Source organism: Calypte anna, chromosome 4B, assembly GCF_003957555.1.
Source record: "Calypte anna isolate BGI_N300 chromosome 4B, bCalAnn1_v1.p, whole genome shotgun sequence".
In the NCBI taxonomy this organism is placed as follows: Eukaryota; Metazoa; Chordata; class Aves; order Apodiformes; family Trochilidae; genus Calypte; species Calypte anna.
In genome coordinates this window covers 7,484,556-7,502,308 of record NC_044249.1, presented here as the reverse complement: position 1 = coordinate 7,502,308, position 17,753 = coordinate 7,484,556, and the positions used below count along the sequence as shown (strand labels likewise).

General features: G+C 36.3%; 1 protein-coding gene across 1 annotated transcript in view; it reads left to right on the top strand.

Annotated features, from left to right (window-relative positions):
* Positions 1-17,753, top strand: part of TTC29 (tetratricopeptide repeat domain 29) — a 115,549-nt gene that overhangs the window by 35,309 nt on the left and 62,487 nt on the right. The window contains 2 exon segments of the mRNA XM_030450708.1: positions 7,375-7,587; positions 11,601-11,686. Coding sequence (XP_030306568.1) covers positions 7,375-7,587; positions 11,601-11,686 — 299 coding nt within the window.

Sequence of the window (17,753 nt, the reverse complement as noted above, 5' to 3'; positions counted from 1 at the left end):
AACACTTTGATGCTTTACAAACACAAAAAGTTTGAATATTATCATGAAGTAAGAATTGCTCTTTTAAATGGGTACATTGTCATTCAGCCAGTGTTCCACACTGCTGGCACTGTTCTCCTCTAGATTAAACTTGACACATGTGAAAAAGTGGCTAACTTTTTATTGTTTATTAAACAACGTGATATATAACATTTGAGATAGAGTTTGTTTAACAGGCAAATAATTCAGGAGAGAGCATCTGACAAAATGTTGCTTTCATAAAACATATTAACCTAAAAAGGAGTTTAACTGTAAACCAAGATTTTCTGTGTTGGGTCATTTGAATATAAATGTAGCACAGACAAATTAGTGGAATTTTCCTGTGGGACCTGTTCATTTATCATGTTTTTCCTGAAGTTGGATGCTGATCTTGGAAGAGGACATTTTTTATTCTAGTTAGCACATGGACAAAATGCTGCTAAACCAGTTTGTGCAACTACAGTCTTGCAAAGACTTCAGATTCTGGATTCCACCCCAGACCTAAACTTCTATGATAATGCATCAAATGTTAACATTTTTTACAGTTAAGTCTAAAGCAAAGAATTGGTGATATAATGTACTTCAGATAGCAAGACAGTAATTACAGGTATGTTTGTAACTTTCAGGGTTATCTTTAGTATGAAATCAGCCTTTGATTCATTATAGTTTTTCATATATGTGCATATGTTACAAAGAGTGGCACAAAATATGTATGTGAGGACTCTATCTGGAGAGTAGTTGTATGTTTCTTAGAGAAAATATGAGAGATTTTTTGTAGATCCAGAAACAATTCAAGGAGGCCCGGAGCTAACCCAGAATTTTGTCTGGTGCAGTAACTGGTAGAGAGGCAAGAAAATATCTGTTCCGGTCTCCCCTACAACAGTGCCTGTTCCTCCTGCAAGTACTCCTCATCCTTTCTGTAAAAACAAGATTTTTCACAACAGTTCTTCTGATAATGTGCTCTTCAGTTAATAGCAGTTGTCTTCTTTTGCTGGTCCCCAGGAAACTGTCCCCAAAGCAGCTGCCACTTCAGCTGCCTCTGGGAAACCCTTCCTCCATGTGCAGGTCAGTAGTGCTGGCAGCAGGAGGGGCAGAGATTAGAGAGCAGACAAGCAAGCAACCAGATAACTCAGCATTACCCCTACCTTGTGACCTGGCCCTCAAAGAAGCCTTTAAGCAATATCTTTTTAGGGTGTATTAAATAAAATGTGTTGATGGTGTGATATAATATCCTGTGATCAGTTCTACTGTGGGTGCTGCCATGTGCAGTGCCTTCAAGGTTTGTATAGGTGTGTTCTTGAGGATTGGGGCTTTAAGGCAAGTAATTTGGGTTCATTCAGAGGACAAGGATATATGTTCTAATGCTCAGTGGATTCCTCGAATTATATTTTGGGGGGGGCAACAGATACTGATCAACTAATGTCATCTGAAATCTAACATGTCATCCTCTAATCTGCAGCACCAAGGATTAGCCTTGACCAAGACAAGGGAACATAAAACACCATCTTCTTGCATGGCCATCTCAGTTCACAAATGACATATCTGAGGTTGTGTGATGCTCAATTTTCCCTTTATCTCCTTCCTTCACATTTATGTCCTCAAGCTTTCTACTTCCAAGGCATGCTTTCAGTTGACCTTGTGCAGATTAGACTCTAGGGACAGATCTACTGGTGTGTTGTCAAACAGGGGAAATTGTCAGAATGCCTCATGATGAGCCAGCATGTTCATTACAATATTCTTATGAACTCTCCATGCCATTTTCCTAAAACTCCCTGTGGAATCTTTCCAGAAAATGTTATCAGCTCCAGTATAGTATATGAAAATAACTTTTTTTTTTTATCCTTTAACTTAAAAATACTCACCTTGATTGTCATCTGATGATGGGCTGTGTTTTACAGGAATTTTGTTAGAATTATGGAACCCCAAAATTTTCTTAAATATCTTCCACAATTTTTGTCTTGCTTTTGCAGGAGGCACATAATCTCAGGTTCTTGCATCTCAGATCAGGCACAATGATTTCTGCACAATTCATTTTACCTTGAAAGTCCAGAGTGGGTCAGATCATTGCTGAATGGAAGCCTTGCTTTATGATTCTTGTGAACTTTCCTCCACCTCCCAATACACCTCTGGTAAAACAACCTCTGTAGACAGTGGCTCACACTGGAAGCTGTGGCAGAACCTTAACTATTTCAACATGAATAGTGCTACCATAATTATCATAATTGAACACAGGAAACTTGAAGTAATACAAGTAGTGCAAGCAGTTAAGCTGAAATGTAAGCCTACAGCTTTTAAAATAGTAATAACATTTTTCTTTTTTTGCTAACAAATGTTTCTTCAAGCAGATTTTATGTCCACATTGTACAGTGGAATAACTGATTACAAGAGATGCCCTAGTTCTACATGAAAATGTACTGTGACACACATGAAGTTTTATTGCTCCTTTAGATTGCTATTGTAAGCTAAAGAGGAATATTTCCTGAAGTCCTCAACAACTGTTTACAATTTAAACTTACTGTGTTCTGCTTACACCAGTGCTGCTGAGGAAATGTGCCTGACAGACCTGCCACTTTTTTTGTGCACTTGTTTCTGTAACATTATTTTCTGTAGCAAATGTCCAAGTTGACAGAGAAGGAAATCCTGAGGTGCTCTCAGTCTTGATGAGGCATAGAGCTGGAACAGGTCAGTTCCTGCCTTTTGCAGATTATGACATTTTAAATTACCTGTACACTACTGGAAGCAATCTGTGGACCTAATTAACATCTCGCCTAATTAATGTCAGGACTGTATATGGGGAATTCTAGTTAGTTTTGCTATGCCTTTATTTATTAAACACCACATTATTCAAATTTGCTGTCTTTAATTTTCAGTATTGAAAACTTAAGATTTGTCTGCTATTTCCTTAAGTGGGAGTAACTTCCTTTTTTTTTCTTTTTTTTTTTTTTTCCCTCCAAGTAATCAATGCACTGCTGAATGAGTTCATTTTAATGCACTCAATCATGCCTCTAATGTTTGTAGCTTACGGGCGCAAGCATCAGTAATGCAGGAATGTTATATGGCTTTAGTTTGGGCCATTTCATAAAATATTCATGGAATCAAAAATGTGCATCAAAATAGCGGCTGGGAGAATTACATTTATGTGCCTGCTTTTATGGCAGCTTCACATTTAAACCCATTTGTGTTAATATCTAGTCAATCTTTCTACTTAAAAAAAAAAAAAAGGCAAAATAGTAGTCTCCATATGTAGCCCTTTTGGTTTGATATCTGTTTTGATATAGCAAATGTATACTTTTGGAGGAGGTTTTAGGAAGGGGAATTATAAAGGAAGTTTTAGATTATGTAAAAACGTTTCTCTTCAGTATTTACAAAATTACACTGAGTTCTTTTGCTTGAATGAGTAGATTTATTTTTTGATTTCTAAGAAACTCAGTGAAAACTGTAGCACAAATCTTTGTGCATGTATATGTAACTGCTATGAAAATAAGTATAATTTCTAAAATCTGATACTGCTAGTGGCAGAGTAATGTCATATATAATTATTTAAAACTAATTTACTCACAAAATTATATTGTGTCAGTGTTTTCTTCCCACATTTCAGTTAAACTATTGCTGAAAGGGTTTGTTTTGTTATGCCTTGAATTGCATTAAACTGTAACATTTTAATAGTGGCAGCACATATGTTATAAAAGTTGTGTTTCTGGATTTTTGTTGCATTCTACAGACAGGGAAGAGATACCAGAGACTGTGGTACTCCATCTAGGATGCACTGAGCTAATTTCTGCATGGCAGTGGGAACAGAGATGTGCCATTGCTGTTAGGTTACCAGCTGAAAAATAGCTTTTCTGCTTTGTGTTACATTCTGCACATAGATTTTTGACATAGAGATTTCCTAAAACATCTTCTGGCTTATCTGCTTGAATTCCTAGGGATAAAATAAAAGGTACATTTTTTACAAATTATTCCAGGTAATTTTCCCACTATTTTTTCTTTCATTTCACCTTTATTCTTCTTTTTTTCTTTTGATTGGTAAGAAAAGTAATTTAAAAGTCTGCCTTGTCACTTCTCAGGTGAGATAGAGACTTGTGCTCTCAGAAATGTTGTTTTAAAAACTTACTACTTTAATGTTTCTCAAGATTTTCAGACAGCAACTGCCTATGTTTGTATCTAACAGCTGTGATAAACATTTAAAAATTGGAATGAATTTGCCAGATCAGTGACAGTGGAATTGACTCATGACAGTGAATACACTTGGCACTCCCCTGAAAACATTACTTTTCCTCAGTGTTTCAGGTTAACTTAAACATTATGAATTGAAGAAATAGGCTGCAGTGTCACTGACCAAGGGGAACTCAGGGGCTTAGATTATTTCGATGGAGGAATGAGTTCCACAATCTAAAATGATTTAACTTCCATGAATCTGGGAGGTCTCCAAATAGCTGGAATTACTTGAAAGACTCTTCAGTAAGAAAATTCCCAGCCATGTAAGGGTTTTCAGGTCAAGAATTTCCCTTTCTCATTTAAGAAACTAGGAGGTACATTACTTTTTTTGCTCAGCAGTGTCTTTTTGGTGTTTCTATGAGCGGATCTTGTAACTTTTTACTTCATAATCTTTCCTGGTTGTTCAGTGAACACAAATGTAATTTATTTCCACTTGAATACTACCAAAGTATTACATAGCTTTTGTATTTTGATGCTTGATGAATATGGATTCTTTAACATAGAATCTGGCAAAAAGGATGTCAGGTCGCAGCTCATATGGTCAGGTCAACTCTTATGAACTATGGGATACATGGAATATATGAGTTCAGTTTCTTCTCTGGCAGGAACTTTCTCCAGGAGGATGTGGCAAATGAGGAAGCCTGGGTGAGAATTGCCATCCCTAATAATTCTGACAATCTAAACAGTAGTTCTGAAGGTTACATTCATTGCTTACCTAAATGCTGAGAGATTTCCTTTCATCTCCTGGTAAGAAATTCAGTTACAGAGTTTTAGGAGAAGCTCAGATACAGTTTTTAGCTTCAAATCACATAGCCAGGTGGCACCACTGATTTCTATGCTGTATCCCATCCTTACCAGAAGTTTTTGAGATACATGTGGCTCAAACTCTAAAGAATCCATCATACATGTAGTGAAACTAAGATCACTTAACTGTGTGGCAGTATCCTTTCAAAAGGATGATCTGTTGAGTAACAAACTTGGAGAAGAATTCCAAGAATCTGTATGTGATTATGAGTATCCAAGTGGATGAAATGCTTGATCTAACTATTAGTATTAAATTTCAACTCAACTTCCCATAATTTGTCACAAAGCCAACACCAGCTTCTTCAATTAGTATCTTACACCTGCATTTATCAACTTGGATAACTGGGATTCTGATGACTTCTGAGTTGGACTTGCTTTAAGAAGTTCGCTGGATAGGAAGAAACCCAAATTGAAATTGGAAGCCTCTTTAAAATGCAAAAAAAAGTTTTATTCTGGGTTTAGCAAGTCTACATCCAAATTTCCTGTTATGTGTTGTCAGTGAATCCTTAACCAGCTCACATGGGCTGTGATCATTTCACTTTGCATTTGTCTTTGTTCAGTGTGATGTCAAGCATGTGATATTTTGAAAGAAATGAGGGATGGTTTGCTATCTGTTTACAGAATCTGTTAGGTACTCTGGCAATAAGATTTTTTTCAAAAGTTTTGGACCATCTCTCTAATATCTGTCCCCAGTTAGAGAGGAGCTGAATAAAGCTTGCTGTCTCCCCTTTCACCTGGCTCTACACTTCCCAACATTTTTAGTTGTGTCCTCTGAGACTTTTACATGAATCATAGGTTTTAGAGCCTTAAAATGTTTTCTCTGAAATAAAGTTAATGAGTTGCTGCTTTGAAAGAGAAGTTTCCTATGTTTGTTGATTCTTAGTTGTACTTACTTTAATCATCAGAGGTTAATATGAAAATAAATTTAATCAAGAGTTATGTTTTATACTGAAAAGTTGAAAGCATGGTTATAAAAAAGTGACATATGCAAGAGACAGATCTAAATTAAGTTATTAAGAGAAATCCATGATAGCTCTTCTGCTGCTGGTAGGTTGGCTGGAGGCCTGGGGAACCAGCTCTGGTTTCTCTTGTAACGCTTGGAGATTGTCCTTACCCAAGCCTCTCTCCCATCTTTTCCTACAGTTGGGAAGCAACTTTTCTCCTTCCTGGTTCTTTCAGTAACTTCCTTGCAGCACTCTAAAATGATCTGCAAAAGAGTAACAATCCCTTATAAACCATTTTCCAGAAGAGACACCTCTGGCAAGCACACTTAAACTTGCAGTTTTTACTAGAAACAGCGATTGATATATTGCTGATATATGGGACAAGTTTCCTCCATCATACACACAAGTTTAGGAAGGTCACACAAAACTACAGGTCACATTCACAGTTCTTGCTTATAGAAATTTTTTTGCAAATTGAGACCAAATAATATCTGAATATTGGGGGGTTTTTTTGTTTGTTTTTTAGCTTTTTGGGTTTTTTGTGTATTTATGTAAATGTTCTCATCTTGCCTGCTTCCCAGCAGTTTTTCTGTACCCATTATGTATAAGGAAAAAGAACTGTTATTTCAAGGGGCTTAGAATTTCCATTGTCCAGGAAGTGTGGAAATCTCCTTGGCTACACAGAGATAAATTCAGCTGAAGGTAGAGGGGAGGGAGGAAGTACTTGCATGTTAAAATGAATCTAACTTCAGATTTTCCTGTCCTAAAGATGATTAAGTTACATTTGAAGACCTTACAGCTTATCACTTCAGGTTCAATAATTTATCTCTTAGTGGTTAATAATTTCCTAGTAAATTTACTACACAAACTCACTGGAGTTGGCCTAGTAATAACTTGAATAAATTACTCTGCATAATAATTTTTGTCATCAATTCATTTATTTGTATAAAGGGGTTTTTACCCACAGGTTTTATACCTCTGTTCTCCCCACTTCAAATCTTTCAGCACATGTTTTCATTATGGGAAAAAAAAAAAACTTGAGCAGTTTGAATTATGATTCTTTATGCATAGATGTGATTTTGAAATACGAAGTCTACAATAATAGGTGTTTTCTAGAAAACTCTACATCCTTTGGATCAGACATCCCCTAAACTGTGAATCTACAAAGGAAAGCAAATTTAAAATGTGAAAAGTTTAAATTCCAGCATTACAAGTAATTGAGATTTGGCAGTGTTTTCCAGTGATCTGCAGGTTATATATTGAAGATTCTTGAAAAAGATGTTAAATGATTGGCTGCAACTTACTTTCAAGTAAGAAAATTATTGTAGACTAATAACTCCTGAAACTTCTGTTGATTCCACTGATTGTAATTACAAATGACTTTTTTCAGGTCATGTCATGAAAGCTGCTGAACATTATGAAGCATTTTATCAGCTAACAGAGGGTTTGACGTGGAAGGATGAGACAGGCCGTACTTACAATTCACTGGCATGTGAGCATCTCTGGAGAATTTATACAATACTAGCAGACAAAATGTTAGAAAATAAAGAACACCAACAGGCCATCAAAACGCTAACGAAATCTTTAAAACTGGCAAAAGAAGGTAGGTGGAAAATAACATTTTCACATTTCTTTATTTGATGTGTATGCCATGATTTTCCCAAGAGTGGGGTAGGAATTGTCATGTTTGACTGGGTGATTATTTCCCATTAAATTCAAAGACAAATGCTATCAGTACACTTCCAGATCTCACTAAAGCAGAAATGCCTTCTTGCTGACAACAAAGAATCTTTCAGGCTCCTGAAAGCTTTATCTCAAAAAAAAAACAAAACAAAAAACCAAACAAAAAAACCCAAACACACACCATAAAAAAACCAACCCCATAAAAGCCACCCCAAAACACAACCATGTGGGAGTAATGGTGTAAAAGATGGTGAACCTGTAATTAGAAAGTCACTGATGGAAGCTCAGCTCAGTGATTTTGATGTTCTCATCACTGTTGTTTTGGCAATTACTGAGTCATTATTTGCTGGTTCATCACATTTTCAGTCTACACAGATATTTAGTACTCCCAAAGAACAGTTTTTGATCATAAGAAAACAAGATTTCTGCTGTACTTGCTACCACACAAACCCTTTGAAATTTAAAATTAAGAAAATTACCGAATGGTAGTATGGTTATGATTGGAAGGGAGATCTGGATATGAGATCTTGATCATGTCTCTACAGGTGGATGTAACCATTCTGCAAAGCATTTTCAACACTTAAAATACTCTCACAGTAAAGGATTTTGTTGCATTCAGATGGAATTTCAAATGTCCCTTGGCTCTTGTTCTGTCACTGAGAAGAGCCTGGCTCTCTCTTCTTTACACCTTCCCATCGGAAATTTGTACAAATTGATGAATTTCCCCTTCAGCCTTCTCTGGTATGAACAGTCCCAGCACCCTCAGCCCCTTTTCCCAGGACAGTGGATCCCAGTCCCTCAGTTATCTTTGCAGCCCTTTTCTGGACTCACCCCACTCCTGGGGTGTCTTTAGCAGTGCTGAACAGAGGCAGATGAGCAGCTCCCTCAGCCTGCCTGGAGCCCAGGACCTCATTGCTCACTTGTGCCATGACTGAGCATCCCTGTCTCCTGGGCAACTTGCTGTCCACCAGCAAGCTCAGACCTTTTTCTGCCAAGCTCCTTTCTCTCCAGTCAGCCCACAGCCTGGTGCCAGGGGTTATTCACCCACAGGTGCAGGACTTTGCATTTCCCTTTCCTGAACTCCATGGGGCTGCCACTGGCCCATTCCTGCCCAGGTCCCTCTGAATGGCAGTGCAACCACCTACCTTGTGTATCAACTATTCCTTCCCCAGTTTGGTTTTCCCTGCAAACATGCTGATGGATCCCAGAGGGATGGTCTCTCACTGGACTTTGTGCTACTGCCACCAGATCAGCAAGTTTGCAGTCCCCTTCACTGCCTATTTATCTAAGCCATATTTTATCAGCCTGGGTATGGAGATGTTATGGGAGGCAGCATCAGAAGCCTTGATAAAATTGAGACAACACTCACTGCTTTCCCTTCATCCACCAAGCCTGAAGGTTATCACTTTGGTGAAGCATGGTTTCTCTGTCTTAAATCCATGCTGAGTACTCCTGATTATCTTCTTTATTCTAGGTAATAACTAAGTGTTGTCTGGGTGTGGTAAAGTATAAAACTGGGGGAAATAGCATTTAAATGTTGCATTTAAATGTTGCATATAATGAGAGATGTTAATTAGCTGGGAAAACCACGCTGGGGAGAATTTCTTACACGTGGGAAGGAATGCAAAAGAAAAGTTAAAGCTTTCAGGTTGATTTTATGAAAAAAATTTTCCAGATCTTCCAGAATTCTAAATAATACTTGCTTTTCAAAAGATGCTGTTAAATGACTACCTCTAGAGATTCACTTTTCCTAGATGATTATTCTAGATGATTGTTGGAGTGCTTCTCAGAACTAGGGTAGAAAGTCTCAAATAATCATCTCTTTCCATACACAGCAATTCAAGAGCCTTTCATGGCATCCCTTAGGGGGCATATTTTGCATATGAATTGCACATACAATTAATATATAATATTTATTCAATATTTAGCACCAGATACATTATTTTTTTAACATTGAATGTATGCCCAGCATTAATCTGTTAGGCAGCTTTTGAATAGTAGTCGTAATAGATGGAATAAAACTATCAAAAATGGGGAAAAAATTAACATTTTTTTCCAAATTTTAAAATAAGTGTTGCCACAAATAGGATTATGGCTATATAGGTAAATAGTGTATTACAGTAATCTATAGAAAAGTAAAAAGTTTATTAAGTGAAGCCAGGACAAGTTCCTAAAAAGTAATGTCATTATTAGACCAGAAGATGCCCTTGCAAAAAATGAACAAGCTTTCAGGAATCTAAGCTGATGTGAATTTGCCATTTATGATTTTTAAAAATGCCAGATAATTATTTCTGCTTGGTTTTTTTGTTGCATTGTCTTTGATTATATTAACTGTAAACAACACAATTTCCCATCTTGCCTTATCTCATGAAGAATAATATTTTAAAAGACCATTTGAAATCTAAATGGTTTTATGTGGTAGTTTTGGGGGAAACTTGGATTTTGGGCCAAGGATTCAATTCTTTCCATTGCAAATGTTTAATTTGTGAGGATATGTGGTTGTATTTGACAAAGTTTGGTTTTTTTTTTAAAATTATACCACTAAATAACCTTTTTTTTTTTTTTTTTTTTTTTTTTTTACCTGCAATTTACATCAGTTGATCTGTTTGGCAAGTTGGGTGTTTAGATCTTTTCCCTTGGGAGTCCATATCCAAATACTGACAATCCCAGTACAATTCATCAGCTGAAGACAAACATATTTACCCCAAAACTTCATCTTTTCCAGCTGCATCTGCTGATCATATACAAGCTTTTAGCTTTTTCCACAGCTGTTGTCTATAATACATGCTCAAGTCTAAGCTCCAGCAAAGATGCTGCTACTGGTGTTTCCTGTAGTAACTGCTCATCAGCTGCTTCTGATTGCTGGGGAAAACTGCTGGGAATGAAGAAAGAGTCTGACAGAATGGATGTGATGCCTTCCCAAATCCCAAATTGTAGCTGACCAGGCAGATGTTCCAGGGACCTTACCTCGAATCAATCACTTTCCATTGCTTCCCGGGACATGCAGTCTCTATCACTATGTGCAGCATACTTGCTGTTGTTCTCTAAATTTAGAAGCTTTAGAAGCTCTTTTCAGATGAGTTCTTCACTTCGCATTCCATCCTATGAAGCTTGTATTTAATAATACAGTTAAACCCATGCTGGCTCTGCCTGCCACCTCTAACAGCCGTTCTGTCCTTCTGGACATCATCTCCGTTTGTTTATTTTTATGAATTACAATTAAACATTACCCACTTCAGACCCTCAGACTGTTCTTCAGTGAGAAAGGATTTTTTTTTCACTTTCTACTCCTCTGTGAAACTGGTTTTCTGTATTCTTTTGCATCATTGTTAGATCAGTGTTAGTGAAACTGAAACTGGCATGGAAATGTGGGATGTACCTCAGTTACCACTGCTTGCAGGTAAAAGTCCTGCTGTATCCAAGCTACTCTAGTCTACAGAAGCTTGCAAAATAGCCAGGAGAATCAGAAATAATGGTCTCCTGATAGTTCTCTCTAGGTGTTTCACTAAGATTCACATTAGTAAAGTGTATGGGTCAACACATTTTCAGTTTTAGGATGTAATATGTACATCTATTTTATACATATGCTACTTTAGTTTTATATATGAATATACATAAAGAGGCTGCTATGATCTTCTAACATAAAGACACTGTATTTTTAAAGATTTCATGACAGGACATTACAGTATGTCAACTGATTGAGTTGCATTACTTACTGGAAGATATTTTCTCTGACTTCGAACTTCCTTGTTGAAGTTCATTAAATCAACAGCCTCTATTTTTAATCACCACTGTACATTTTTGAAAAGAGATAGCAACATTGACTACAGTATTTAAACACCTGAATGCTATTTAAGAACCTGCAACAACTGTCTGTATTAATGTAATTTTGTTCAGATTACAGGGTAACTGTAGCTTTAATCCTTTCTTTAGGCAGTGGTATGAAGATGGAAGGAGAAGCTGCATATTGCTTAAGCATAGCATATAATGCTGCTGGAGAACAACAGAAAGCATTATCAGTAAGTTTATTTTTAAATTGCTATAACTTTCCCAATGCATTTTTCTGCCTCCTTGGCATTTTCTTAGGCATTTTGGAGAGTGAAGAGACCTGACTCATGGAGCTTTCATAACTATCAAGTTCTGCTGACAGGGATCCATGTGGCTCCAATAACTTCCAGAACTGATGAAGTCCAGGTTTCCATGCCTGGATGTGTAGGAATAATAGAAATTGACAATTCATGTTATATGTGACTGGCTTTCCTTTTCCTGTACACATACAAATATAAAACAGTTTTTATGTGGGTAGGCTTTTGTATAAAGCATTAGTTTTGCAAACTAGTTTGATATTTGTGAGCAACAATGAAAAATCTATCAGTTCACCAGATGAGCCTTTCAGAACACCAGGAATTTAGGAGAAATGTGACTTGGTTTCAGTATAAAAAGCTGTAGCACTGATGCAATCCCTTCTGTTGGTGCTTGAGTTCAAGCTCTTAATGTTCTCCTGGAGACTACCATCCAAAATAACTGTGAAACAAGAATTCTAGTCTTGAAGAAGGGTTCCTCTAGATCAGCATAGGTCAGTGCATGAGGAAAGACAAGAATCAACTTAATTTGCCTGTGTTGTCAAATAAATCACTGTCCTTAAAAATCTGTGGAAAATGATTTTGTTTTAATATTTTCTCCACGATTATTGTGATTAATCCATTGGATGATTACTCTTTCTGTTTGTCTTTGTTCTTTTAACTGCAGTGAACAAGTAGTTTATTAGTTTAACATGTTTTATAGAGGTCATTTTTAAGCTTATTTGTTGTGGAGGTTTATCTTTGTCAGAAATAGAGCACCAGAAGTCACAAGAGTGACTGCAGCATGGTCTCAGTATTGCTTGCTTGGCTTTTGCAGTATAGGAAGGGTTCTAGATTTCTGTCTTGAAATATCCTCTGAGCTGGTTTTAATGATATGTTTTAATACAATCTTTCTAAAAGTTATTGAATATCATTAGATATTCTTCAGTGCTGATAGGCCTGTCTTCTGTATAAATCAGCTCAGTGCTGGAAGGAGAAGCCTGTGCTCACATCAGTTACAAACTCTGTAGCTGAATGTGAAAATATTTCTGAATTTAAAAACTACATATAATTCTGTATAATTGTATCTAATAGTTGCAACAGCAATGAGAGGAGACCATTTGTTTTTCCAAGAATACAGTATGGAATAGACTAGAATTTTATTTATGCTTATCTGCATTGCTTCTTGACTGCCAGGAGGGCAGGAATTCTTACCTGATCAATTTTTCTGCTAATTTCTGAGAGTCACAGTAACCTGTGTGAAGGATGAAGAGCAGCAAAACAAAGATATGTGCTAGGTAAAAAGCCCCTGTGCATATCTGATCTCTCCATCAGAGGAGAAACTAAGGATCAAGATTGCAGTCTCCATACAAAGAATCAAAGTACCCTTGGAAGTGCCATCAATACCAGATGTCCTGGCATTGTTTCCTCATGATCCATTTTCATTACATTTTATAGCTACTCCTTTCCCTTCGTTATGTCCCCATGCCTCCTGCCAAAGAGTTAGAGCTGTCATTTGGAAATTCCATTTCTTTTTGTCACATGCAGATTTAATATTTCTTTAAGGACACCTTGAATTTTGTAGTGTAGTGCTATTAATTTCAATTATATACACAATGGGGTTTGTCTATTTTTAATCTTATAAAACCCCTGACAGGTAAGGAAGGAAATGTGCTTTTGTGTTAAAAGGGAAAGAAACTCTCTGTAGAAAGCAATGTAAATTATAAATTATGTTAAGGATATAAAATGTTATTTTAAAAGTAATAAAAATACCACTACTTTTTTGTATATATTATACTAGCATTTCCTAATAGAATGGCCTTTCCAGTAATATTACATAAGAAACCTATGAAATTCTTTCATTCAGAACATGCAGTGCTTGTTACAGGACTACAAAAAAAGGGGGAAAATTTTAGTTCCTTTTGTTGGTAACAGTGATCAATACAGGCAGCAGTAAAATATCATTGGTTGACAGCACTATTGAGCACAAGTTGTCTTCACTCTCCAATTAGAAATCATTGCCTAAAATTTACCCTTCTGTTCAGAGTTTAATGGTCTCTGTATCCAAGGGGAGCTCAGATGCTTACGGAGATGAAATCATTGCCTCCTGTTCCCAGAGGACTTCTGGTTATCATTACACATAACATGCAGACAATGCTGCTAGGAGCCACTTTGCCTCATGGTAATATGTAGTTCATCACCAGCTTCTGTAGCATGCTAAAGAGGTCTTGCCACACAGCTTGGGACTATTCGGGTGTAGACTCAGGGGTCTCAGCAGTTATTTTCCTGCTTTGCATCAGTTTTCATCTTCTTTATCCTTTTGTGCTCTGGTCCACCTCAGGCAGTCTCCTTCTAGGGGAATCTGAGAGGAGCAGCTGTTACAGATCCCATTTCCTCCAATTGTTGCCTCTTGGTTCCTTTTGCTGTTCAGCTCCCTCCCCCAACACACACCCAGTAGCATGCATATAAACTTGTTTCTCTTTCATTCATGTCTTCTAGCAGAGGGGAGAAGCATATGTTCAAAATATTAATTATCTGATGCAGTAATTAAAGGTTGAAATACTTAAACTGCAGCCTATTCTATAAAAAATACATCTTCTCTTGGGTATCTAATGGGCTTGTTTTGTTGGAGAAGGCTTTTTATTTGCTACGTGCCTGGTGTCTCATCTTACATCATTTGATTTGGTGTTAATCTGTATAAGTTGATATAATTGTACTTGATATATATGATTGATTTCAGTTGACCTACTCAGGTGTAAAAACCTTAAGCCTGTGCAAGTTTAAAAGCCTGAGAACTAATTATGTTCAGTAGCAATGTGGTATGTTCATAGTATTGTTCATATCATCTGGTTTATAATCAGGACTAATGGCTTTGCCACAAAAGAGGACACTAAATTTTGGTAGTTCACATTATACAGATTTCATCCTAAACATTGTAGGGTTTTCCAAGTAGACATTACTGTTTACTTGTTTTTCTCCAGATGTGTAACAAGCTAAATATTAAGTGAAACACTTCAGTTTCATTAGAAATCTTGCAGACAGCATTGTAATCCAGTGCTTGATACGGGAATGGTTTTCAAACTGGGCTTTCAAGAATGCTTCAAAGAATTGGACATCAAGGGTTTTTTCTCTTCCAATTAGAGTTGCATCCCAAATAATCAGTAAAATTCCAGTCTTCATCACTTGTCTGAGCATTAATTTTTTTCCCTAGTGCTTCTTTTAGTTTGGAGATTGGATCTTGTGTTTCAGGTATGTTACATGTTTAAATAATAGAGGTGGAGCTCATGAGTACTGGGACTGATGCCAAAATAAATGTAATAATTTATGACATAATGCTATGTGCATGAATTTTCAGAATTAGGATATACAAGCCACAGGCATAAAATTATCAAGGAAATTTATGAACTTGCAAAGACATCTTCACATTCCAAATGACCCTATTAAAGTAATCAGAGGTGATTTATAACCATAAAGGTAATGCCTGAAAATGTCTGTCAAAACAACTGAAATTTTTGTCTTGACTCATACAGCTGGAGAGAATATAAGTCTATGGATCTGGGATGTATCTATTCTGAAGTTAGCATGCATGGGATATTTTAGCTAATATCTTTTATATCTAATGACACAGATTATGCCCAGCTGTAGTAAGAATTTTGTGAATCAAGGAGAATCTTAGCAAGTGAAGAATTTAAAAAGATAGACTGAATGCCATCCTTTTTTTCTCCCAAACATTATGAAAGATCTTAGAGAAGAAAGAGCATCATCCCTTTGAGATTTACTTCCTGTTCTGGGGCTTTGCTGGGGGGCTGGATGGACTTCAAGAGGCTTTTCTATTAATGATGCCTGAGTAGATCACTGAGTTTAAGTTTAACCTTTCATTACTGTTGCTACAAAAAAAAAAAAGCACTTAAATGCAGACTCAAAACACATCAAAAGATGCTATTCAATGGAAATTATTTTCAAATTCCTTCTTTTACATCACCTAGATTGTCCTTTATTCATTTATAAGTGATAGTTAGTTACTTGTAATGAAGTGTAACTTTTTCAGCTTAGCTAATGGCATCGTGTGCTTGAAAAAAATCTTAGCATACCAGTTCAAGAAAAGTTCTCATCATTCACAGAGTAATCTTTAAATTGTTCTTGAAACTACACTCATGTAGAAATTTTGAATATTGCATAATTGAGGGGAAAAAAAATCCAGAAAAAACTGAGTCATCTTTGAAGGTAGGGACTTGAGATCAATCTTGACTGTGACAATGGGTCATGTACAGAGAAAAGTTTTGTTCTTGAAGGTTTAGCATTAGTCAGTCAACTCTGAAACTCATTAAATTTCAAATTTCTGAGAGGTTCTGCTGCTGCATTGGTGAAAATAATAGAAAATTAGATGAGAATAATTTGTACTGATTCTGTAATTTTCCCTATCAAAATATACTGACTCAAACACTGATGGAACTAAGATATTAGAAATTATTTGTGTTGAGAATCCCAAAGAAGACCTGAAACTTCAGGAGGTGATTGTATGATCATATTTTTGGTTGTTAAATTAGAGGTTAATTCCTACAGTGAAAGAAAGATCCAACTTGTTATTTGGATATGAAAGTTAACAGTCTCTTAATGAAAGAAGGATTTCTTCTGTTAATTTAATTTAGATAATAATTTTTCTGTCTTAGTTTCTTGAAAACCTAAAAAAAAACAGAGGGAGAATGTTCTGAGCACCCCTGGGATGTAATGATGCTATTTTCCTTCAGTATTTTCTGTATCCCAGACAGATTTGCATCTCAGTGATTTCGTGTCCACTACAATTCCCTAGGAAAGTGGGATTATTTTCCTATTGGGTCTGTAGTTCAAATAGCATTTTGTTTGATTGATAGCATCAGAATAACTCCTCTCAGTAAACTGGACTTTGGTCAAGATAAATGTGCCATAAAAATACTCTGCAAGAAAACACTGAAATGAAGTTCTGCTGCACAATTCAAGTAGTCAAGTTGTACAAAAAATTTTGGAGCATGAGAAACAGAAAATATTTAGTATGTAAAAAAAAAAATCTATGACTTGATGACAAGCATATCAGATTATTAGATTCCACGTTTTCCCATAGCAACATTGAAAATAAATCCACTCCTAACATGTTGATAACAACCTTACTCTTCAGGAGTCTCATGTTCCATGAGGCTGACTACCAAAGCAACAGAAGGGGTGGACTTTCATCTCATTCATTACAAATATTCATTTAATCTTTCATACATCCCAAAAGAGCAAGACAGCAGCAGTGAGCCCCCGATTTCCATGAAGTAAATCTATAGCAACTTTTCAGAATTTTAGGACTACCTGACCACTGGTGTCCTCAGGAACCTAAATATGAGTTGTTAATAAAATGTTTAAACCCCAAATTCTGGGGACTGTGCATGGAGGACATTGTTTTGTTTGCATGTTGGTTTCAATTCCCAAAGAATATTGAAGTTGCTGGGTTTGTATATGTTTATAATGTTTATGTAGTCTTACCTGAAAAGTACATATATTAAATATCCTGAATTTAGATGTCATAATCTTTAACATACCAAATGTGGTTTTCCAAGCTTCAAACTCTCTTTTTTGCAGGATTTTAACACAGGTTTTACAAAATGCCAAGTTTCATTATTACCTTATATACACATACACTTGTATACAAGCAGAGTCTGTATGAGTGTGCAAAAGAACTGGAGAGGGCTGCAGTGCCACATTAGTAAGAATATTTAAGAATATTTACATGCTTCTGTACTACTACTAATAATAGATATCTTGAGAGAATTTTTCATACGACTCTGAGTCATTTCCATGAAACTGGTGCTAGTTGTTATGTTTGAACTCAAGCAGATTCTCCCTTACTGGAGTTTCATTTAGCTCTAATACTTTGAAACATTGGGAACAAAGCTGTAGAAACGACTTCAATTGCTCTGCAAGGGGATAGAAGCATCTTTGCATCTGTTTTTCACCAAGGCATGGAGGGCAGAGCAGTTTGCAGTCATGGAGCCTTTGCTCTGCTCTT